The sequence below is a fragment of the Alternaria infectoria genome (assembly GCF_024043175.1).
Source record: "Alternaria infectoria strain BMP 0036 chromosome Unknown scaffold_1, whole genome shotgun sequence".
Classification (NCBI taxonomy): domain Eukaryota; kingdom Fungi; phylum Ascomycota; class Dothideomycetes; order Pleosporales; family Pleosporaceae; genus Alternaria; species Alternaria infectoria.
In genome coordinates this window covers 2904883-2928601 of record NW_026250690.1, presented here as the reverse complement: position 1 = coordinate 2928601, position 23719 = coordinate 2904883, and the positions used below count along the sequence as shown (strand labels likewise).

The window sequence follows — 23719 nt, the reverse complement described above, 5'->3', positions numbered from 1 at the left end:
TCGTAATCAGGCCGCAGCTCTCGCACGTACCGTCATATCTTGTATGAGTGCAGATGACAACTGGGGTTACGATCGTAAGGGGTGAGTGCGCATGCTGCATAGATCTTTGCAGGCCGTACTGACCACTTTGTTAGTCCCGATCGAATGTCGGAAGTTCCCTTCTACCAAGTCAGACTTCCATCGTACCTGTGGCACACCATACTCACATGCAACAGCACATCTTCGAACGCCGCGTAGCGTACATCTTTGCCGTTACGTTTACGCGTTTTTCGGTCTTGGCCTACTACCTCCGAATCTTCCCACCGGGGATGGCATCGCTCCGAAAGTGCTGCTACGTCCTCATCGTCCTGGCTCTTGCGCACTTTATCGAAGTCCTGACGGTTCTCATAGTCTTGTGCGAAGATATCAGCAAGCTATGGACCAGGAACTGGCTTGACTTCACTGGATCCCAGTGCTTCAGTTCTGCCCTATACAGTTACTCCGCAGCGATAGGAGACAGCATTGTGGATAGCATGATCTTCGCGCTCCCGATCCCATACGTATGGCAGCTTTCCAAACTCAGGATCCGGCAACGGCTTGGCCTTGTTCTCGTCTTCGGCTTAGGTTTCATCGTTTGCATCGTCGCATTACTTCAAATTCCTTTCATCAAACGACGAGAAGGCGATATGAGATACTTTGGTAGCGCCGTCAATATCCTGATCGCGATCCAAATCTCGTTTGCCATTGTTGCAGCTTCGCTCCCCGACTTACGCGCGCTAGTTGCACGCAGTTTCGCAAGATTCTCGCCTCTTCATCATCGAAGTCTCGCTACAGCCGGGCGAGGATCAAGCGCCGACAACGAAGGGCGCTCATCCAACCAACGCGATGCCGAGCAGTGCTTCCCATCCTCGGCCAAGATTGGAGAGCCACAGGTTGCATTTGATGGGAAAAGGGTTTTCAGAAAGCCAGACTGGCTGCGGAATAGCATTCCTGCAAGTTTGATGTCTACGATGATTACACACAACGAGGTTACCCGGTTGTCGAATGAGAATGACCGATGTCATCCCCAGAGGTGAATCTAGATAGCGGAATTAAGATAGTCTGTAGCGATTATCCATCCCCATTGTACGCCCGTCATATTTGATGAAATCTGTCAACCGACCCAAAGAGTGGTAAGGCAGGTGTTAGGAGATCAGTCTAGTACCTGTTCAGCTAGCCTCGAGCTATGTCTATGATCTGCATGAACTGTTATACCCACCGCTGCTGACATCCATGATACCCCGCAATCGCGAAGTCGCGAGCTGAAATCCAGCTTGGCAAGTCGCCTTACATGCGAAGGAAATGCCCAAGCCAAGTTAGATCATCCGTATGATGCACACGCACCTGGCTTTCTTCCAAATCCTCGGGACCAATCAAGTACAGAGTATGGCAATTGGCTTCTCCGACGCAGAGCGAGATGTGCTGCGGCCTGCATGTCTTACTGATGCTGCACGTCAATTGAGGTGCAGCGCGCCTGCATCGAGGAGGGATACATATAAAGTAGGGTGGTCGCCCGACTTAGGAAGTCACGACACACAGTAGTTGGCCCCATCGGATACTGCAAATCTTGGATCATGGTAGCAACGTACGACTTCATCATCGTAGGAGGTAAGCTTCATTTCGCTTGCCACGTATCAATCGATGTTAACACACATATTCCTAGGCGGAACTTCAGGTTGCCTTCTTGCCCATCGACTATCCCACTCCGCCCGCAAACCGTCTGTCCTCCTCCTTGAAGCAGGAAGCAGCCCCTCTGGTGATTTCCTCCACGCACCCTACCATCGGTACTATGCGCAAGCGCTCCGACCTGATCTAGACCACGGCTATGTCTCCGAGCCCGAACCCGCTCTCAACGGTAGAACAATACCGTACACGCGGGGAAAAGGCCTAGGTGGAAGTTCTATTTTGAATTTCGCCGTGTATCTGTACGGAAGTCGTGAGGACTATAATCGCTGGAGTGACCTGGTAGACGACGAGAGCTGGAAATGGGAATCTGTCAAGAGATCTTTCGAAGCCATCGAGAATTATGACTTTTCCGGCTCAAAAGATTACAAGCATATCGCTGACCCGAGCACGAACGCTCATGGCACGAAGGGCCAGTTGAAGGTCGGTCTTCCGCCTGTGCTCGAGAAGGGCGTGGTGCCGCAGATGGAGGCGCTGGCTGCGGCTGGGGAGAAGATTGTTCTCGATGCTAATTCGGGAGATCCGGTGGGCATAATGGTCTTTCCACATAGCTATAGTAAAGACGGGAGAAGTACCAGTGCGATCGCGCATCTCATGGACCCGCCGAGCAACCTTGAGATATGGACAGATGCGAAAGCGGAGAAGTTCGTATGGGAGGGGAAGAAGGTCACCGGAGTCGCTCTCGAAGATGGGCGGCAAGGTAGGTGCACTATCTGGATCAACGGGAGACGTAATGAGCACTGACAGGACCCCAGCGACGGCAAACAACGAAGTCATCATCTGCGGTGGCTCGATCGACTCGCCTAAGCTCTTGCTTCTCAATGGCATCGGACCAAAATCCGATCTCGAAGCTCTCGGCATCGATGTCAAAGTCGATTTACCCGGCGTAGGCAAGCACCTGAAAGACCACGTCCTCACTTTCATGACGGTAGAAGTCTCAGGCTCAATCAACGACAAATACGCCTTTGATAGCAATCCCGACCTCATCGCCGCAGCCCAAGAGTCCTGGACCAAAGACCAAACCGGTGCTTTCGCTCTACAGCACTCGTCGCTCTGGGGCGGCTTCCTCAAACTGCCAGATTTACAATCGTATGAAGAGTACTCTGCGCTTCCACCAGATCTCCAAGAATTCCTATCCAGAGATCAAGTCCCCACATACGAGTTTCTTAACAACTCGATACTGTGGCCGCCGGGTACACAATTGAAGGCAAGAAACACCTACATGACTTTCATCGCTTTTCTCATGAACCCGCAATCCAGCGGCTCCATCAAACTGCGGTCCAAAAATGCATCCGACAAGCCAATCATCACGTTGAACTACCTCACGCACCCCTACGACGTCCGCATCTTCCGCGAAGCTATCCGCAGCACATGGACGAAGCTGACAGGTAACCCTACCATCGCGCCGCATATCGTGCGCACGGTTCTAGGCCCTGACTCCATGGGAGATACGGATGTAGATCGGTTTGCGAGCGAGAATGCGGGTACCGTGTGGCATGCGTGCGGAACGTGCAAGATGGGTAAGGAAGATGATGAAGAGGCAGTTGTGGACAAGAACTTCAGAGTTCGGGGAGTGGAGGGGTTACGAGTTGTTGATATGAGTGTTGCGCCGGTTGTGACGAACAACCACTCGCAGGCTACGGCGTATTTGATTGCGCAAAAGGCAGCGGAGAAGATGGTCCAAGAGTATGGGCTGGACAGGGAGGGCTGAGAAGATCTTCTGTTAGACGTGGCAGCTGTCGGCAAAGAAAGTGCCAGTTGTCAATGTCTGTCAGAAGTGGCTCTCCATCCTCGGTAGTGTTGAATGTCACAGCTTGTACCTGTTGTCGAGTTACGGTGTAGCGATTGGCATGTGCGGCACGCAAGGCCCCATTTTGACAACGTAGCAGGCGGCCCACACATCACACGCGCCCTGCAGGTACCGGATGATATTTATAGCCGGCCGGAACTCTCGAGTCTAGAATCTACTCCCAAAACGACAAGTTGATAGTTCTCCGGATGTTGCGGAAAGACGATAGAAATACCAAGAAGCTATTCGCAGCTAAGGCAAACCACTGCACGAGGCCGCAGGCTGCATGGGCAGAACCAGCAAAGTGCGCGAGGCAGAATGATTGAGGAACTACCGCCCAAGGCCAAGCATCTAGCTTGGGCCAACACGGGCATATCCTTCTGGGGGAGATTGCAATGACGAGTGGTGGTGGTGAACGTGCGCGGAGACGAGGAGGATGGCCAGGTGATGGCGCGACGGACGTTGCTGGGTGAACCGGAGGCGGAGCGAGCGCTGAGCATCACTGTGTACGACACCCCGTAGAATCATCGTGAGACAGCACACATCCTCACGAATAGCGAAGTCATTGACATCACGAAAACGACACGACTTCTGTGCCCACTACCGCGTCTAGCCAAGTTTCAAAAATCCCGCAAGCGCATAACCCCGGTGTTGTTGAAGTTGGAGTTGGAAGGTCCCCAACCACCCCAGCCTCTCCCGCGGCTTCCAACCACACGATTATTCTAAGTGTACCCTTTTTACTTGCGCACCTCCTCCTGCACGATTACACACATCCTACCACCTTTCTCTCACTTCCATACCCAAGTTCAATCATCACTGACTCTTTTCCGTGGTTCGCATCCTGTACCACGCCGGCGCCAGTCACCCACGCCAGCAGACACGAAAGACGCGCTAGCCAACGGATCGACCCCGCAGCAGCGATACCCACCCATTCACCGCTCCCACGCCGACTGGACGATATCTACGAATTGCAGCGCGCTCTTTCTGTCGTTTCCCCCCAATTCCTGCAAACGGTCCTGTCTATTCCGTTCGCAGCAAACCTCGCTGCTCTGCTGCGTTTGGAGAGGCTCAGTCGCTCGCTTTACCATGTGGCTTCTCAACGCTCCTCCCGCCGTGCTCGGCCTGATCGCCTTCGCCTACCTGCCCTCGGCTCTCGCAAAGCCCTACCCCGTCCACTTTGACGAGTTCGCCTCGCTGCACAACAGCTCCCAGCTGATCAAGAAGCAAGACTGCGCCAACCCCTGCGGTTTCGGCGGCTGGTTGTGCTGTCCTTCAGGCGCAAAATGCTATACCGACAGTGCCAACCAGGCGCAATGCGACACCAGCGGCGGTGGTGCCAACACTGAAGCGGCAGGCGGCTACTATGAATACTACACCACTACCTACGTCGAGACTGTCGGCCTTGTCACCAAGACAGAGACGCGCAGCACCTACATCCCAGCGACAGCGACAGCCACATGCAGCGACTCGCAAAACCCCTGCGGCGGAATCTGCTGCGACTCTGGCATGTACTGTCTGAAGGCCGGCCAGTGTGCGATGATCGCTGGCGGCAGCTCTGGAGGTATCACACCCGGTGCCCCTCTTCGTCCAACTAGCTCAGGCGTTGTAGTCGTTACCTACACCGGCACACCGACCGCGACCCAGCCCTTCCAAACACCCATTCCCACTGGCGCAGCGGGCGGCGGCCTCGTCGCAACCGAAGAGAGCAACGGTGGACTCAGCGGCGGTGCCATTGCCGGTATTGTCATCGGTGTTATCCTTGGTATATTGCTGCTCCTCCTGCTCTGCCTCTTTTGCTGCGCTCGCGCCCTTTTCGACACCCTCCTCGCCATCTTCGGCTTTGGCAAGAAGCGCAAGCACACCCACGAGGAGACCTACATCGAAGAGCACCACCACAGCGGCGGCGCTGCTGGCGGACGCACCTGGTACGGAGGTGGCCGCCCTGCTCGTCCTTCGCGCGCCGGCTCTGAGAAGCACAGCACCGGCAAGAAGGGTCTGGGTCTCGCTGCTGGACTTGGTGGTCTCGCGCTCGCGTTGGGTCTCAAGAGGAGACACGACAACAAGGTCGACGATAAGAGCACCACTGTCAGTGGAACATCATACATGTACAGCGACTACACAAGTTCAAGTAAGTAACCCCATCTGCTTCACATTGAGGAATATAGATGCTAACAACCACCCAGGCAGCGCAAGTTCATCAGACCGCCACACACGCCGAACACGCCACTCATCGAGACGATAGTCGGCTATCCACCGAATTATCTCTTTTCAAAACTGTACAAAGTCTTTTTTGCTTTCTAGTTTTTGTGTTTAGCCTCGTGCTAGTACCTTATGGCATGGGTGGTTTTATCCGTGGGTACATGGGCTTCGACAGAGTCAGCCCTACTGGCGTTACTTGGGCGTTCGAAGCGATCTCGCTCACGACTGCGAAGCGACGAATGTGTTATGTCCTTTTTGGTTTTCGACTTTTACTTTTCCGACGTATGCGATTAATGAGGATATGCGTATGCGTGGATATGAGATATGGAATGGGGATGCTGGGGAAGATGTATATGAATGCAATGGATATGGACATGGAATCAAGAATTGTGAATATGATATTTGGTTTCCAAGGTTACCATGGCGAGTCTACCAGAATGCGTTGTTCGTGTACGTGCTGTGCCGAAAAATGGTGTGTGAAGAATTGTGCCCTTTGTACATCTTCGTCATTGGAGGGCCATGTGAAAGGTTGTAGTCCGGACTCATCAACAATAATCAAATCCCATTCCAGCAGCCTGTGGAAAACACCAAAGTAACGTTTGTTCATCCAGGGTTCCAATCGGTCAAACGTGCACGTCTGCACTTCGGGGCCCGTTACAAGATCGAAGCCCATGGGGCGGTGTTGTAATTCCTTCGCTTGCGTACCTTCAGCTACGCATCTGACACTGACAGCTTGAGTATGGGGATTGTGACAGATGTAGATGACCAGATCAATATCCTCCGACGAACTGAAGCCGCGTAGGGCCGTCGCACAGAGGCATCGAAATACAATGTATCTGCACAAGATGATCGTTTCACGCTCGGGTACCAACCCGTAGGTTCGTTCTGACCGTACATTCCGGAGCCATGGCGTGTCCAAAAGATCGTGCCAGCTTTCCATGGTCATGTCGGACTTGTATCTCCACCGTGCGAAGAAGTGTTCGTTATCAACTTGAACCACGTGAAGCCCGTGCAGCGGATTAGTGGTATCCAATGGCGGTCCTTCGAAAGCGGCGTACGGATGTTGCCGAGGTGTAGTGAAAGAGCTGCTCATGCTCTGTCGAGGTGTGGTGGGAGTGTTTTGGACTGTCAAATCGACATCATGCATGATACCAGGAGAGCCGATCTCGGACATCGTCGCATAACTCAGTGCAGAAGGCGTTGCTACCCTTTGTTAGTATCAAGCATTTGACGATGCGCCTAAAGATCTACTCACTGGCGTCAGGGCTGGGAGCATACAGCGTACTATCCACGACATCGTGTCTCTTCATCCATCTCTCAATCTTGTGAAGTTCAACTTCTTGGCCTCTCACGCGAAATTTGAGGTCGTTTTTGTCCGTCTCGACGAGGCTTCGCTGTTGGCGACGTCTGACGATAGCCTTCATCTCGTCCGGTTTGATGTTCTTGTCAAGTTTCCATTGAGTAAGGCGGGACCTGTATTGGCGTATCCTGGGAAGACAGTTAGCCTAGACGCCGTAAAATGATGGATGGACAGGCTGCCCAACATACTCAGCGATGAAACCAAACTCTTGTTCGATCAAGATCCTGACTTCCGGGAGCGGTCTCTTTTCGACATGATGCAGCTGTATTATCCTGTCTTTGTATGGCTCCCAGTCAGTCTCGCGGAGAGTTCGTGCTTTCTTCTTTCGCGGACGTGTGTCTGCGATATGATCCGGATGTGGGGGAGGAGGCTGTGATGATGTTGCTTCCTCAGAAATTGACAGCAGGTGCCAGTCGAGATCCATAGAAGTGTAGATCTTCGAGAGGCCAAGAAGGGGATGTATATCGCCCAGAAGTAATGCTCGAGTAGAAAGTATCAACTAGAAGAGTCTTTGACTATTACACGAACGTAGAGAGAAAAGAGGAAACGTCGTCCTATAGACTCATGAGTAAATGGTGGGTTATGGCGGTGGTTTATATGTGAGCCAGGCCGTGACACCAGGCTGAGCTGCAGTTGAATGATATTGGCTGCGACAAAAGTACAATTCTTGCGAGCCACCCTGGTAACCTGCATGCGCATGGAAAACGCCTCTCTGCATGACCGGTGGAACACTGAGCCAATCAAATGGACGCCAGCAAAAGTACAATTCTGTATCCTCGGCGCCTGAGCTATGGTACATACAAAAGTACAAAACAGCCAGGTGTTCCGGGACTGACATGTTGTGAGGTCCTGACCGCTGCGGATTCGCAGGATTTCCGAGAACTGCGCACTCAAAAGTACAATGTCAAAGTATACATAAGATAGGAGGAGCACTCAAACGCTCCCATCGACAAATACTCGCAAGCTCCATTATTCTTGAGGAGGTTTTCTGATAACCTTACACACTCATGTCTTTCGACGGCCAGTCCACAGAATCTATCGCAGCCATCGTGTTTGGTCTGCTTCAACTTGCCGTTGGCCTGGTGTCTCTTTGGCAACAACGGCGTTTACGACAAGCATACCGTGAGTATTGTGATAAGCTTGTTCAAAATTGCATAGACTGATGAAAAACTAGAGCAAGGAAGCGATCGAAGAAGATATACCATCTAGAATGCGACAGCTGGCAGTGCATAGGTATCGTTGCGCCTTCCATGGAGTAGTGTGGCGGAGCTGACCGACGCAAGGCTCGAAGACGTCAAATCAGAAGTGAACCTTTGGTAAACATCGTGATTTGATGTTGGCGATGTGAAGTGCGTTTCACGGACAGTCGGAATCAACGTGGAGGTCATGCCTTGTGAAGTACGCAGTCGCGTGGAAATCTAAAGCAGGCACAGCGTTGAGGGGGTGAAATCTGCCTTCGGCAGGCCATAGAAATTAATCGCCCAAGAGTCAACATCAAATTAGGGGTCTGCAAACTTCGTCTTCACACTAACGTAGATTGCAAGGTGATTGATGTTTTCCCGGTATGGAGTGAAGGAGCGGATTCGAGGCCCATGCGGAAGTGACGATTGCGCCAAGATTAAAGTGGGATGGCGCTAGGTGGAGCTCCAGCACCTTCGCCGTGACAAGTACTCACGTAATAACCTCCTCCCTGCTGCGCCTGCAACCCTTGCCTTCCTTCCATTTACACCTCCACACTCAACCTACTCCAGCGACAAACCTGTTGATCTCGTTTGTCCTTTTTCACATCCGTAAACCACAGTCTACACCTGGGTACCCCGCGACACTCGAGCCAGGCGCCCGCGACCGCCACATTTGACAGCGTCCAGCCTTCACGACCGTCGGCAAACTGGGGAAGCGGAAACACGTCGACGAGGACGCTCGTCCCAGCAAGAAAGAGAAAGCCATGGCGGTAAGTGCGCCCCATTGATTACTAACTTGCGCTTTGTTCGGTTGCGCGTCCGCATTTGGTACCATGTACTCGGCGTCTCCAGCGTCTCCGCCACTCTACACCTTTCACCAACTTCACTCTTCTGCGTCCCAATCTAACGTATCCAAGGAAAACATGCAGGTCGACAGCCCTGCCACTGCCGTCGAACAGCTCAAGGAAGCCTCCGGTAACAACGGCGACATCGATGAATCCCTCTACAGCAGGCAGCTGTATGTCCTGGGCCATGAGGCTATGAAGCGCATGGGCTCTTCCAACGTCCTCGTTGCTGGTCTGCGAGGTCTCGGTGTCGAGATTGCGAAGAACATCGCCCTAGCCGGTGTCAAGTCGCTGACACTCTACGATCCCAAGCCCGCCGCTCTCGCCGACCTGTCGTCGCAGTTCTTCCTCACTCCCGCCGATGTGGGGAAGCCACGCGCCTCCGTCACCGTACCGCGCGTCTCCGAACTCAACCCATACACCCCTGTGCAGGAATTCAGCGGAGGAGATTTGACATCAGACTTGTCGCAGTTGAAGCAGTTCCAGGTCATTGTCCTTACCGACACTCGCCTCGAAGATCAAATCAAGATCGCAGACTACTGCCACGACAACGGCATTTACGTAGTCATTACCGACACATACGGACTGTTCGGTACTATCTTCACCGATTTCGGAAAGAACTTCACCATCGGTGATCCGACTGGCGAGAATGTCAACAACGGCATTATTGCCGGCATTGATGAGGAGGGTATTGTGTCGGCACTAGACGAGACAAGACATGGCCTGGAGGATGGCGACTGGGTCACATTCTCAGAAGTAGAGGGTATGGAGGGCCTCAACGGCTGTGCGCCTCGCAAGATTGAGGTCAAGGGGCCTTACACCTTCTCCATTGGCGATGTATCTGGCCTCGGAGAGTACAAGAAGGGAGGACAGTTCATCCAGGTCAAGATGCCCAAGATCATCGACTTCGAGCCCTTCAGCAAGCAGCTCAAGAAGCCCGAGCTTCTCATCTCCGACTTCGCAAAGTTCGACCGACCGCAACAGCTCCATGTTGGTATCCAGGCCATCCACAAGTTTGCGACCCTCCACAAGGGCGAGTTCCCACGTCCTCACCACGAAGCCGATGCGGATGAGCTCTTCAAGATTGCACAAGAAATCGCAAATGAGGGCGAGGAGAAGGTCGAACTAGATGAGAAGCTCATCAAGGAGCTTAGTTACCAGGCTCGTGGTGACCTCAGTCCCGTCGCTGCCTTCTTTGGTGGCATGGCTGCCCAGGAAGTCTTGAAGTCAGTGTCTGGAAAGTTCCATCCCATCGTTCAGTTCCTCTACTTCGATTCGCTAGAGTCGATCCCTACCTCCACGACCCGTTCGGAAGAGCAGTGTGCTCCGATTGGCTCGCGCTACGACGGTCAAATCGCTGTATTGGGACAGGAATACCAGAAGAAACTCAGCAACGTCAAGCAGTTCCTCGTTGGTGCGGGTGCCATTGGCTGCGAGATGTTGAAGAACTGGGCGATGATGGGTCTTGGCACTGGCCCTGATGGCAAGATCACTGTCACTGACAACGACCAAATCGAGAAGAGCAACTTGAACCGACAATTTTTGTTCAGACCAGCGGATGTTGGCAAGCTAAAGAGCGATGCTGCCGCAAAAGCAGTCCAGGTTATGAACCCTGACCTCAGCGGAAAGATCGTGACACTGCAGGACAAGGTCGGCCCGGAGACAGAGCACATCTTCAACGAAGAGTTCTGGAATTCTCTGGACGGTGTGACGAATGCACTGGACAATGTAGAGGCGCGTACATACGTCGACCGACGATGTGTATTCTTCCGCAAGCCTCTGCTCGACAGCGGTACTCTCGGTACCAAGGGCAACACCCAGGTTGTCCTGCCGTTCATCACAGAGTCTTACTCTTCATCTCAAGATCCACCTGAGAAGTCGTTCCCTATGTGCACACTAAGGAGTTTCCCCAACCGAATCGAGCACACGATTGCCTGGGCGCGGGAGTCGTTCGATTCGCTGTTCGTCAAGGGTCCGGAGATTGTCAACCTCTACCTGACACAGCCAGATTACCTTGGCGCATCGCTGAAGCAGTCTGGTAACGAGAAGCAGACTCTGGAGACCCTGCGGGAATTCTTGGTCACAGAGAAGCCGTTGTCGTTTGACGACTGCATCATCTGGGCCCGTCATCAGTTCGAGAAGAACTACAACCACGCAATTGCGCAATTGCTCTACAACTTCCCCAAGGACTCCAAGACAGGCTCCGGTCAGCCATTCTGGTCGGGACCCAAGCGTGCGCCGGACCCATCGAAGTTTGACTCTTCAAACCCAACACACTTCACCTACGTGGAAGCTGCTGCCACCCTACATGCATTCAACTACGGCATCAAGCCAAATGCGTCCAAGGAGCACTACGTCGAAGTTCTCAACGATATGATCGTTCCTGACTTCCAGCCTGACCCTACAGTGAAGATCCAGGCCGACGAGAAGGAGCCAGATCCAAATGCCAACCAGGCTGGTGGCGACGACAACGAGTCGCTGGACAGTATTATCAGCCAATTGCCGGCACCGAAGTCTCTTGCTGGGTTCAAGCTTGAGCCTGTCGAGTTTGAGAAGGATGATGACTCCAACCACCACATCGACTTCATCACTGCTGCCAGCAACCTTCGTGCCGAGAACTACAAGATCGAGCAGGCTGACCGACACAAGACCAAGTTTATTGCTGGTAAGATCATCCCGGCCATTGCCACCACCACAGCTTTGGTCACCGGTCTCGTCAACCTTGAGCTGTACAAGGTCATCGACGGCAAGACGGACATTGAGCAGTACAAGAATGGCTTCATCAACCTGGCCCTGCCATTCTTTGGTTTCAGTGAGCCGATTGCTAGCCCGAAGGGTACATACCAAGGGCACGACGGCGAAGTTACGATCGATAAGCTATGGGACCGTTTCGAAGTGGATGATATCCCCCTGAAGGACTTCGTGGCGCATTTCGAGAAGAAGGGTCTGTCGATTCAGATGATAAGCTCTGGTGTCAGTTTGCTTTACGCATCATTCTATCCTCCATCCAAGTTGAAGGACAGGATGCCGCTTACGTAAGTTTCATTGATTCCCCTTCGTATACACCGCGTTACTAACAAAAGACAGTATGAGCAAGCTTGTGGAGCACGTGAGCAGGAAGCCGGTACCGGAGCACCAGAAGAACGTCATCTTCGAGATAACAGCTGAAGATCAGAAGGAGGAGGACGTTGAGATCCCATACGTCATGGTGAAGTTGAAGTAGTCATTCAGCACTTCGGTTGAAGATAGCGACGGACTGGATAGTGGATCGGTTCCCAACAGGGATAAATTTCACATGAATTAGACGAGCATAGCTTGCATGAATAGACACTTCACAACACCCATTGCCTCCTACAATACCTCAAAAGGGCCAAGTACGAAAATCTATAAACATGGTCGGAGAATACATACACATATTTCTGGGTTGTCTAACAGGCAGAAATCCCGGGACTACCTCCGCGCTGTTTTGTTGTCCTTCTTTTTGAAACATGTAAGTTTGATGTTGGCATCAACGCGGTACGAGATCTAGAATCCAGAGCTCAGTTGGTCGGTCAAACTGCGTGATTTGAACCCCAACCAGTCAAGGACGGGAATACCATACTGTGAGAAGTAAATCACGGAGAAGTCTACATTGCCCTAGGACCTGGTTGACTTCCGGTTCGTATACTAACGTAGTCTACAGCGCATCTGCTGAGATCCATCCTTGTGTAGGCGATCTTGCTAGTCATGGATGCCGACCTCGGGAGACCGTGGGGCAAAATGCCAAGCATTACCGGTACAGCCCTGTCACGATCGTTGATTATCAAGCCTCTAGGACTTTCCTCCAGCACGCGACCATGTAGCACTTACGTCCACACCTACAGTCACAATTACATACACCATGGCGCCCTCGCTAGAAGAGCCCGTACAGGTCGATTTCGAAGCACCTCTCAAGGCTGCGCCAAAGCTCGTTGCGCCCGAGCCAGGTACGTTTGCCCCGCCACCCCTCCGGCATTATGCTGCGACTCTGTGAGAACAGACTGCTCACACTATCGCGACAGAACACTGCCCCGGTCCCGAATCTCTCACAGCCGGTCAAGCGGATTCGTGTGCAGGATGTCCCAACCAGGCGATATGCGCCTCTGCGCCCAAGGGCCCCGATCCCGACATACCCATCATTACCGCGCGCCTCTCTTCCGTAAAGCACAAGATACTCGTACTCTCCGGTAAAGGCGGCGTCGGAAAGTCGACCTTCAGCACAATGCTTTCGCATGGCTTCGCATCGAATCCATCATCGACTGTCGGACTTATGGATACAGACATCTGCGGGCCCAGCATACCGAAGATGATGGGCGTGGAAGAAGAGACAATACATGTTAGCGGAGAAGGGTGGGAACCAGTATGGGTCAGCGAGAACCTAGGAGTCATGAGCGTCCAGTTCATGTTGCCGAACCGCGACGACGCAGTAATCTGGCGAGGCGCAAAGAAGAACGGGCTGATCAAGAAATTCCTCATGGACGTAACATGGGGCGAACTAGACTTCCTCGTCGTCGACACACCACCGGGTACATCCGACGAGCATCTCTCCGTCAACTCCTTCCTCAAAGCCAGCGGCGTCGACGGCGCAGTCCTCGTTTCCACACCCCAAGAAGTCTCGCTTCTCGATGTTCGGAAGGAGATCGACTTTTGCCGGAAAGCGGGAATACCTATACTGGGCATCGTGGAGAACATGAGCGGGTTCGTATGCCCGGGTTGCAAGCACGAATCTCAGATCTTCAGAGCGAGTACGGGCGGTGCAGCGAGGTTAGCAAAGGATCAGAATATACCGTTTTTGGGCAAGGTGCCGCTGGACCCAAGGATAGGCATGGCTTGCGACTTTGGAGAGAGCTTCCTGACGGCCTACCCGGATAGTCCGGCGTGCGCTGCTATCAAGGAGGTCGTTAGGAGAGTTGGAGAGGAGATTGGATTGAGCAGAGAAGAAGTATTGCCTGTGGATGAGGAAGAAGCGTGACCTCAAAGAGCACAGTTAGTATACAGCAATGTGACCTTGGACGAAACGAAGTGAGACAGCACAAACAACTTTACGTATGAGCATAATCATGTTTTTGCATGAACATGTTCCTACTGGACACATCGTACGGCATTCACAATTCGGCCCGCGTCAATAATGTGAGGACTTACGAAGGCGGTTGACGCAAGCAGCGCAGATCACTAAGTTCATCTTGAGCGCTGGAATATGAAGATCAGGGAGAGCGAGAGCGATGAACATAACGGTAACAAGCATCTGCTCAGGTAATCTCTTCCAATGATCTTTTGCACGCCCTCCTACACATACAACGCACTGAACGCACTGCTGAAAAGAACTGATTGTTCCAATTCATCATGACTGCAACCCAGTGCCACGACGTATGCAAAGCCACTTCGCTTCTCTTGGAGTCGTCATTCACTGCCACAATGGCGCCGCCCCGTTGGATCTTCGTGTGGCAGATTGTCCAGTGGAAATTATGAGTGGACTGGCAGCCACACCACAGCCATTGATCAGCGTCATCGTATCACGCTACACGATGCTTGGCACGCGTAGCAGGTGCTTGGCGCATGTTTCGAAAGCTTGGTTGGGTGGCCTGTGGCTTGGACAGAGATAATGAGCTCATAGATGTTGCGCGAGTCGATGCAAGATTTGCGAATGCGTGCTGAGAAAGAGAAGAAAAATGACTGGGCTGGCCAGGAGACGGCGTGCAAGACCATGCAGAAGATCGAGATAGGTCCCGTGTCTTCGCGGTCCACAGTGCAGCGCGGAAGGCTCGAGGATGTCATGGCCCACACGGCTAGCGGCAACCATCCCTGCCGCCTCGGTGCCATCAATCACAGGCACAACAACTTTCCTGACTTTGAGGCTAGAGGCGCTTTCATTTTGGCCCCAGCCTTTCCTGAATTCTTACTCTTCCCCGCCTCTATCGTTTCCGTAGTACACGCGCTTCACAAGGGCGTGCAATTATTTCCTCGCGACAGGAACGCGAAATTACTAGCAGCGCGCATCGTATCTGCGCCTGAAGCCAACTCCTGGACCCTGAGCGCATTGCCATTGTACGTCTTTGCTCTGGCTTAATTGAGTCACTAGACTGACTGGAGCGCAGGATTGTAGACATCTTAGACGCGTCTGCGCATATACTCCCCCAACTCTCTCGCTATCGAACATTGCTCGCGACCGCCGACCACCATGGCCGCTGAATACCAACAACATGAGGACCCCAGTGGCGTGACAGGCATTGGCGCCGGTCCTCAAGTCATCAGCACCTCGGGTGCAGTGGATGTCATCATGGGACCGCTCCTCAACTACAGACGTACAAGCAACCAGCAGGCCGGGCAGCCTGTCTGGCACGGCAGTGTCCTCATCGTCGCCACGCCCGGACAACAGAACCCGAACGAGGCACAGCCAAACCCCCAGCTCACACTCTTCCCGGCTGGCGCAGTCGACAAAAATATGGGTGACGTGAGGTTCAGCGTGGAAGCGCGCGACTTTCACGGAGAGAAGCTATACGAGGATAGCAAGAGAGCCTTCTGGCGCTTCAGGATCGATGCTCCCATGCAGCCATTCGAATCAAGATGGCGTTACGAGATCCAGAACCTCAGATACACCGACACCATGAAGGAGGAGAAGCCCCAGAACTTCGTCATACCCTCAATCACCCAGTCGATGCGCATCATGTTCCATTCTTGCAACGGTTTCAGTGTCGGTACCGACATGGACGTATGGTCCGGACCTGTGCTGTGGAACGATGTTCTCCGAATGCACGAGCAGCGACCCTTCCACGTCATGCTTGGAGGAGGCGACCAGATCTACAACGACGGAGTGCGAGTCGACGGACCGCTCAAGCCCTGGACCGACATACACAGCCCTCATAAGCGACGGGAATTCCCCTTCGGCCAGCAGATGCGTGCCGACTGCGACGAGTACTACTACAACAACTACGTCAAGTGGTATGGTCACAAGCCCTTCTCCACTGCCAACAGCCAGATCCCCCAGGTCAACATCTGGGACGACCACGACATCATCGATGGTTTCGGCTCCTACACCGACCACTTCATGAACTGCGCTGTCTTCAGAGGCATTGGCGGTGTTGCGCACAAGTACTACCTCCTCTTCCAGCACCACCTTGCTCCTCCAAAGAGTACCTATACAACCGACGCGCCCCAGACAACCAATGTAACAGGCCAGGGAGAAGGCACAACTCCCGCCGATCCGGTGCAAGTGGACAGCACCTTCGTTATGACCAACGATGAGGGCGACCCATCGTACCTTATCGGCTCGAAGCCCGGCCCATATGTCGAGGAACGCAGTCGCAGCATTTACTGCCAGCTCGGTGCGCGCATTGCCTTTGCTGGTATTGATGCGCGAACAGAGCGTACGAGGCATCAAGTCAACTACCCCGAGACCTACAAGATGCTTTTCGATCGTCTGGACGCCGAATTCACCGCGAACCCAGAGCTCAAGCACATGATCTTGCTGCTCGGTGTACCCATTGCCTACCCTCGCTTGATCTGGCTCGAGAACATTCTGCAGTCGCCGTTGATTGCACCCATCAAGTTCCTGAACAAGCGCTTTGGCTTCGCTGGAGGCTTCTTCAACCAGTTCGATGGCAAGGTCGATTTGCTCGATGACTTGGACGACCACTACACCGCGCGTCAGCACAAGGAGGAGCGTCGCAACCTCATGCACAGTCTGCAGGCATTCTCCAAGAAGTTCTCTGCTCGTGTCACCATTCTTGGTGGAGATGTGCATCTTGGAGCCATTGGTCGTTTCTACACCAACCCCAAGACACACCAGATTCCCGCAGAAGCTGATCACCGCTACATGCCCAACATCATTAGTTCCGCCATCACCAACAAGCCGCCGCCACAAGCTGTCGCGAACTTGCTTGCCCGCCGAAACAAGATCCATCACCTTGACAAGGAGACCGATGAGACGCTCCTCGAAATTTTCGACCGCGACCCAGCTCTCCCCGGAGGCGTCAACGCGACAAACGGCAGCTCCACCGCCCAGATCGAGGGCGACGGCAAAGACGGAAAGATCGAACCCAAGACCTCCGCCGCGAACCACGCAACGATGCCCTCGCGCAACTACGCCATCATCTGCGAATCCGCGATCCCCACCCCCTCAACCCTCGGCGTACCTCCCGGCTCAGCGCCCTCCATCAACACGAACAACACCGCCGCGTCCAAGATCTCCGCTGCCCCTGGCAAGAAAGACAACATGCGTCTGGGTTTCCATCTCGGAGAAGAGAAGGCAGGAACTCAGCACCCGGCTGCTGGCGGTATTAACCCTTCAGGTCTTTGCGGACCGTATGGCTTGGATGTTACACTTAGGGTGGAGATCAGCAACCAAGATCGCGAGGGCAGGACTGATGGCTACGGCTTCAGTATTCCCGCGCTGGATTGCTCGGCTTATGCTGATCGTGGCGAGAAGTGGTAGACTACACCTATGAAGTGGGCGCTTGGGACATGGGATAAAGAAGGTGTCAAGCGGTAGATGAAGGGAGGTTATCGCGGTGGAAGATACTGGATGATTTCATTTTGCTTTCTTGTTTTGGTTTATACCCTCGAAAGTTGCTTGGCATAGAGCAATGATGTGTAGTAGTTAATTAGTTGTTAGTCTGTAATGTTATCCCATTATTGGGTTGGTACCACAAAAGTCCTCTTGTCTATGGAGACGTCCTATGATGACGAGTGCATCGGTTTCTGCACTTACAGCCCCACTCGAGCATGTTGGAGTTTCGCGAATCGAATGGTATCTATTGCGCTCGCAAAAAATGTTTGGTTCGTAAACACTGGTGTTTATGTACATGATATATGAATGATTGGACTTTTGAAGAATGTCAGAAACAAACGAAATGAAAGCAGTGGCATACAGTCGTAATGGGAGAAAGCAAAGCAAGGAAAGTTGTCGTCACCAGGAAAACGAGTGTTGAAGACCACGTGGCTCCTCCGTGGAGGGCTTGCGGAGCGAAGCAAAAAGCGCCAAAAGTTGAGCAGCTTCCATCCCACCTGTCTCTTGCCAGAATGTGGACGATGAAGCTTGCTGCATAGCAAGCTCGTAGCAAGTATCGAGGAGAGCATTCGTGTTCTCCGGCGAATCCTTGATTCTCACCTTCATCGCAACGGCCATGGCAAGGAAGACATGGAAGCGCGCCATCGACATGGATGCGGAGATTTCGACTGCGGGTCGCTGAGTGTTTGGGTAGACAGACTCGCAGAACCGAGAAAAGAGACCAGGAGAGATGGAGTAAGCTTGGTAGTCCAAGGACTCGATGTGTTGTACGAATTCAGTGGTCAGAGTCTCCGCTTCGAAGCGACTAGGTATTGGCGTAGTAACAATTGCGCGACTGCGATCCGTGAAGCTTGATCGTGACGAAGCTGGGCCAGGACTTTCAGTATGGCGGGCTGCGAATATGCCTTGGCGAGGCAATCGCGGTGCTGGCGCCAACGGAAGGATGTCATCTTCAACCTCCGGGATCGGCGACATGGCTTGCTCATTGCTAGCCTGAGACTGGGACGAGGTCGAAGTCTTGCGAGAGTGGGCCCGACTGCTGGTAGTACCCGGTTGTAACTGACTGCTACTTGCTTGAGCCATGAACTCCCAAGAAGGCGCCGTATGCGGTTCGATCGACGACGGCATGGGTTTACTCATCGATGGGTATGTTGCACCGAACTGCGGGAGCGCGGACCCGGGTGGCATGGAATCGGGCGACGAGGCACGCGTGGTACCTAACCATAATGAAGGTACTGGTGAAGACGGCGTGGAGAAGTTGGGGAAAGGCTCACATTCATCTATAGCGATAGAGGGCATGCTGCCACTCCTAGCCGAGAAGGAGCCGAGATCCAGGTCATCGGCTGTGAAGGTTGCCGGTATGGTGGTATCGAGGTTGAGGTGGGGCGAGGGTCCTTGCCAGTCGAACGATGTGGGTGTGCTAGCCATAAGGTTCTGGTCGATAGATTCCATGCCGTGCATGGGCGCATTGACATGTCTGGCTAGCTGTGCCTCGAGCTGATGTATTCGTCCCTCTAGCGCTTCGCGATGTTCACTTCATCTTGATCAGAACACGACATCATGTGACCACGCGATGACGCGTCTGAACGGGTGTGGGCACTCACGATGCAACAACTTCTTTTGGTTTTTGTGTTCTCACGCATTGTATTGCAAAACGTTTACACGTCGAGCAAGGCGTCTCGCCGTCGCATCGAATCTTCCTGCGTCGGCATCGCTCGCAGGCGTTGGAGACGGACTTTCGCCTCGGCTGCCAGTCTTTGACAGCGCTTGGAGAGAAGCGAGCTGGACCTTCGCCAGCGGGCAATGAAGCTTTTGTCATTAGCGATATCACGGAGCGATATAGGTGCCAAGCTTACTGAAGGGGCACATGCTGGAGGGGAATGTTGAGGATTCCGCGTCGGATACTGAGGCTTCCGAAGATTTGGGTGCAGATGGGGACAATAAGCAGCTGACGATCGCAAGACGGAGGCGTGGGAAAGAAAGCCATGGCGGAGGACGAGATCTCAGTTTGTTTTACGTCCCGTTGCCTGTCGCGGTGACAGACTGAACGCGGTTGAGTAATCGGGTAGACCTGCCCTGATGTTCTGCCGACACACTTTCCTGACACTCTGGCCCTCACCATGACTTGCAACACGCCCGCAAGGCTCCCTGCACGTCTCGACTCCTCATAGGTGCGGACGTGCGACGAGACATGGTTATGCATGTCGCATCGACTTTCCCTCCGCTCTCGACCTTCTAGAAGAGCGTCTACCAGGTGACAGGGCTAAAGGACGGGCACGCGGCCGCACTCCGCGTTTGCAGCATAAGTGTCGCACAGCCCCCCAGAAGTTCCCACCGGTAAATCCTTCGGACACGTAAAAGAGCGGAATCCGCGGTCCATTTTCCGCTATCTTGTCACATCGCATTGTGAAGCACGGAGAATTATAGAATCTTGTCGACGGCGTCTCCCCAGAGCCATGATGGACCCTCTTGACCACAAAGTCCGGCTGTCAAAATCATCCGCGGCTGCCCAAGCAGCAGGCAACTGCCGAGAACTCGAAACAACGTTTTTCTTTCGTCGCATCAAGTCCTTGGCACACGGGAAGCTCACCATCAGATGAGTCGAGGAGCGTCGTCGTAGGCGCCATGCGGCACAGGTGACGCGTACACAGTCAGCGCCTGGAACGTCGCATCAAGGACACTCCCATTGATGCTATCGCATTCGCATTGCACTATCTACAGGATCGACGAACAGAGCTACAGCCCGACTATACGCGACACAATGGACCGTCCGTCGATTGGACACCGGCGCCGATGATACCATTATCATCGATGGCCCAGCCCTCAGTACCAACCCCGTGGTGCACGTAGAAGAGCATGTCAGGGTCATACTTCTTTTTGATCTGCTGGAGCCTCGGGTAATTTGAGCCCCAGAAAGATTGCTGCCAGTTGGGCTCGGCGATGTCGGCCTCATTTCCATACGCGCCGCCAGTGGGCGACACTTCACGAAGAGGAGCCATGACCTGAGTGGTGATCTTTTCGACGGCCGCCTGCCATCCCGCGGCGGTTTCCTCAGCGACCGAATTGATGATGACCATCTGGCTCTCTTCGTTTCGGAACGCTGGATTGACGGAGTTGATGTCCTTGTTGTCCTGTTCGACGGGGCGCTGATGGTACATGTTGATCATGACGGCGGTCTCGACGACGTGCTGGATGGCGACCATCGTTTGGTTGCGTATCTCAGCGTTCTCCCAATTGTCGGATGTCAACAAACGGTTCGACGCAATACCGGTAGCGGCACCAATGTGATAGTTGAATGTACCGAATGTGGCCTTGTAGGCAGGGTAGAAGCTGTCGTGGTAGGTTGTCTTGGGATTGAGCTCAATACCAAGTGAGGCGCACTTTTCGTAAAAGGGCTTGATAAGAGCCTCGTACTCCTCGACAGTCTTGTCCGTGGCAAAGAAAGGACCCATCGACCACATGTACGTGCCTGGTGCGAGCTTCATGAGCGAGAAGTAAGAGTATGTTTTCGCGCGGTTGTAGGCGGGCATGTTGTCGAAGAAGAACCTAAACGCCTCCCAGAACTTTTCGGCAGTAACAGTTTCGGATGTCATGATGGTCCAGGAGGACTGAGTGACTGGAACCTTGCGATGGACCTTCACTACAGCAGAGGTGATCACGCCGTAGGTACCGCCACCGCCGCCAAGCATAGCCCAATACAGATCTCCGTTGATCTCTGGAGTAACGGTAACGAACCGGCCGCTGGCAAGGACAACTTCGAGAGCGATGATCTGATCTGAGCCGACACCAAACAACTGCATCAGGGGACTGTGGCCACCGCCCGTGGAGTAGCCACCAGTTACACCGACGGTCGGACAGATACCGGCGATGGCGGAGACACCATACTTATCGGCAGCCTCATAGAGCTCGAAGCCTTGAACGCCCGCGCCGACTTTGAAGACTGGTCCGTTGTACGTGGAGCTTTTGTAGTCTTTGACATACTTGATCTCCTTGAGGCCATGAGTCCAGATGCTGAGCGCCCCCTTGCCAACCGAGCGACCGTTATAATCATGTCCAGTGTTGCGCACAACCAAGCGAAGGTTCAGGGTACGAGCAAAGTTGACAGCCAGCTGAACCTGCGCAACGCTGCTAACTTTCACTGCGTATTCCGAGTATCCTCCCTGGGTGCAAGTGCCATTGGCGAAATTGCCTGTAGTAGGAATGGGGCATGTCATTCCATACCACAGGGGATTCATCAGCGCACCATTGTCGTTGTAGCTACTCCTGTCAGTCTAAGTGCCATTGTGCTCACAAGTATTATCACTTACTAAATCTCCTCCGAATCGAAATTCTCGACGAGGTCTGCGCACTTTGCGGCGTCGTAGTTGTTGTACTCGGACGTCTTGTAGCAAGAAGAGCCAATAGGTACGATCTTCTCTAAAGCACCACCGAGTAGGAGGTCGAACACCCCCCACAAAAGCTTTCCTGGATACAGAAGATCGCCAGGCATCGTCTTGCATCGGAGTGATCGTCGCGCACGGCGAGTACGCGTAGATAAGCTTGAATTGGAGCTGTCCTCAAACTCGAAGAGGGAAGCATACTCAGCAAGCTCTGCGCTCTGTTGCATCGAGGAGATAACATCGTCAGTCAGCTGTACGGCTTCCACTCCAAAAAGAGCGAGGTTGGCAGGCGTGACATAGGTAGCGAGAGTCTCAGCAGCAGGTGGGACGGAAAATGCGAGTGTGGTGCTCTGTGCCGCCGTGAAACCGGCATAGGCCAAAGAGAACGTTATGGACCTCGCCAACATGTTGGAAGAGGAACCTTGCAGTTGAAACGGGGGTAGTAGCGGCTGGATGAAGAGTCCTTGGCTGCCACGTTCCTGTACCGAACGCAAGGTTTTATACGAATTTCCTCATAACGCACAGGTGGCGGCGCATCAGTAATCTTGGTCGAGCCTATTTGCCGCTCACTCGGGGACTGTCTTCCCACTTGAGCATCGGCATGAAAAAGTGGGGTGAGATACGGCGAGGCCATCTCGTCTAGAGTCTAAAGTTGGTATGGGATTTCATCCTGTGCACCCGCCCAGAGAAATCGAAGACGCGAAGGATGGTAATTCCAATCTCGCGCCCACGCCTCATCCGTACAGCTCATGCGCTTTTTATTAGGGAGCGAAGAGGGTCTAGACTTCCACGACCATGAACATGTCACGTTGGCTGAGTCGCGGGTAGTTGTTCCGCGGCGATTACACCATTGAGCGATGGACATTCGAACAGGCTTCACCAGCCGGTACATCGAGGTTCGGACCGCTAAGGAGGCTTCCCGCGCATCCGCCTCTGCTTTGGAGCGGATGCACCGTGCTTAGGTTCCTGGAGAAGATTCCGGATCAGGCAGCTAGTGGGGCACCTGCCGAGCATCGTACTAGACAGGGCTCTGCATGTGTAGAGCGGATCCTATATCTCTGCCTCAACACCTTGAACGGGACCCTAATCAAGTTGTGTGGCTTCTACTAGGCCCTGAGTCTCTATGAACTGTGAAGATGTTTACATACTGCGCTACACATTTGTCTCCAAGGATGAATGGTTAGATAAATGTTGTGGAGGCGTTGCCGATAGAGATCTTTGCAGGCTGTCCTAGGGATTATTGGAGGATTTTGCCATCCCGTGAGGAGGATCGATTGGAGCCACAATATGCAAGGGTCTTCAAAGCCGAGTCTCGAGGTACTCACATTCTCGGAGGCTGTGTCCCAGTCGCATAGCTCTGCGGCTGCGCAAAGTATGTTCCAACAGGACTAGCCGTCTTGCATGTGCTTCCACGTTGGTTCCGTCGCCTTGGGTGTCCTTTTCGGACGAACGACGGTTTTGTCACTTTACACTTGCTATATGATTGGTTCGCAAGGGACGGGACGTGGCGCGCAACACAGGAGATGAAATCTTCGCTTCCATGTGCGAGACTCGTTTACTCAGATATTTTTCAGGTTTGCAGCGTTACCAGTATCTTGGGAAAGGAACGCAACATCCTCGGCACGCTGTTGAGCGGGCTGAATCCTATTCGAACATGGTCTCGATGTTGAACGCTGCCAGGTCCGCGGGTCATATAAAGACTTCACGAGTATCACTTTTCGTGTGACTTCGACCGAGTTGT

At 53.4% G+C, this 23719-nt stretch overlaps 7 protein-coding genes across 7 annotated transcripts; 5 read left to right on the top strand and 2 right to left on the bottom strand.

Annotated features, from left to right (window-relative positions):
* Nucleotides 1-1592: 1592 nt before the first annotated feature.
* On the top strand, nt 1593-3412 carry J4E92_000965 (uncharacterized protein; the record flags this gene model as incomplete). Its single annotated transcript, XM_051492379.1, has 3 exons — nt 1593-1626; nt 1682-2401; nt 2457-3412. 3 exons carry the CDS (start codon nt 1593-1595, stop codon nt 3410-3412), a joined length of 1710 nt encoding a protein of 569 aa, XP_051357891.1.
* A 1164-nt stretch (nt 3413-4576) lies between these two features.
* Nucleotides 4577-5732, top strand: J4E92_000964 (uncharacterized protein; the record flags this gene model as incomplete). Its single annotated transcript, XM_051492378.1, has 2 exons — nt 4577-5618; nt 5674-5732. The coding sequence occupies 2 exons, from the start codon at nt 4577-4579 to the stop codon at nt 5730-5732; spliced, it is 1101 nt and encodes a 366-aa protein (XP_051357890.1).
* A 3262-nt stretch (nt 5733-8994) lies between these two features.
* J4E92_000963 (uncharacterized protein) lies at nt 8995-12298 on the top strand (the record flags this gene model as incomplete). Its single annotated transcript, XM_051492377.1, has 3 exons — nt 8995-9000; nt 9148-12110; nt 12163-12298. The coding sequence occupies 3 exons, from the start codon at nt 8995-8997 to the stop codon at nt 12296-12298; spliced, it is 3105 nt and encodes a 1034-aa protein (XP_051357889.1).
* Nucleotides 12299-12955: 657 nt separating this feature from the next.
* Nucleotides 12956-14065, top strand: NBP35 (cytosolic Fe-S cluster assembly factor nbp35; the record flags this gene model as incomplete). Its single annotated transcript, XM_051492376.1, has 2 exons — nt 12956-13040; nt 13116-14065. 2 exons carry the CDS (start codon nt 12956-12958, stop codon nt 14063-14065), a joined length of 1035 nt encoding a protein of 344 aa, XP_051357888.1.
* Nucleotides 14066-15271: 1206 nt separating this feature from the next.
* J4E92_000961 (uncharacterized protein) lies at nt 15272-17524 on the top strand (the record flags this gene model as incomplete). Its single annotated transcript, XM_051492375.1, has 1 exon — nt 15272-17524. The coding sequence occupies one exon, from the start codon at nt 15272-15274 to the stop codon at nt 17522-17524; it is 2253 nt and encodes a 750-aa protein (XP_051357887.1).
* Nucleotides 17525-17998: 474 nt separating this feature from the next.
* Nucleotides 17999-19027, bottom strand: J4E92_000960 (uncharacterized protein; the record flags this gene model as incomplete). Its single annotated transcript, XM_051492374.1, has 1 exon — nt 17999-19027. The coding sequence occupies one exon, from the start codon at nt 19025-19027 to the stop codon at nt 17999-18001; it is 1029 nt and encodes a 342-aa protein (XP_051357886.1).
* A 1319-nt stretch (nt 19028-20346) lies between these two features.
* J4E92_000959 (uncharacterized protein) lies at nt 20347-22385 on the bottom strand (the record flags this gene model as incomplete). The annotated part of the gene is made up of 2 exons (XM_051492373.1): nt 20347-21856; nt 21907-22385. 2 exons carry the CDS (start codon nt 22383-22385, stop codon nt 20347-20349), a joined length of 1989 nt encoding a protein of 662 aa, XP_051357885.1.
* Between the last annotated feature and the right edge of the window lie 1334 nt (nt 22386-23719).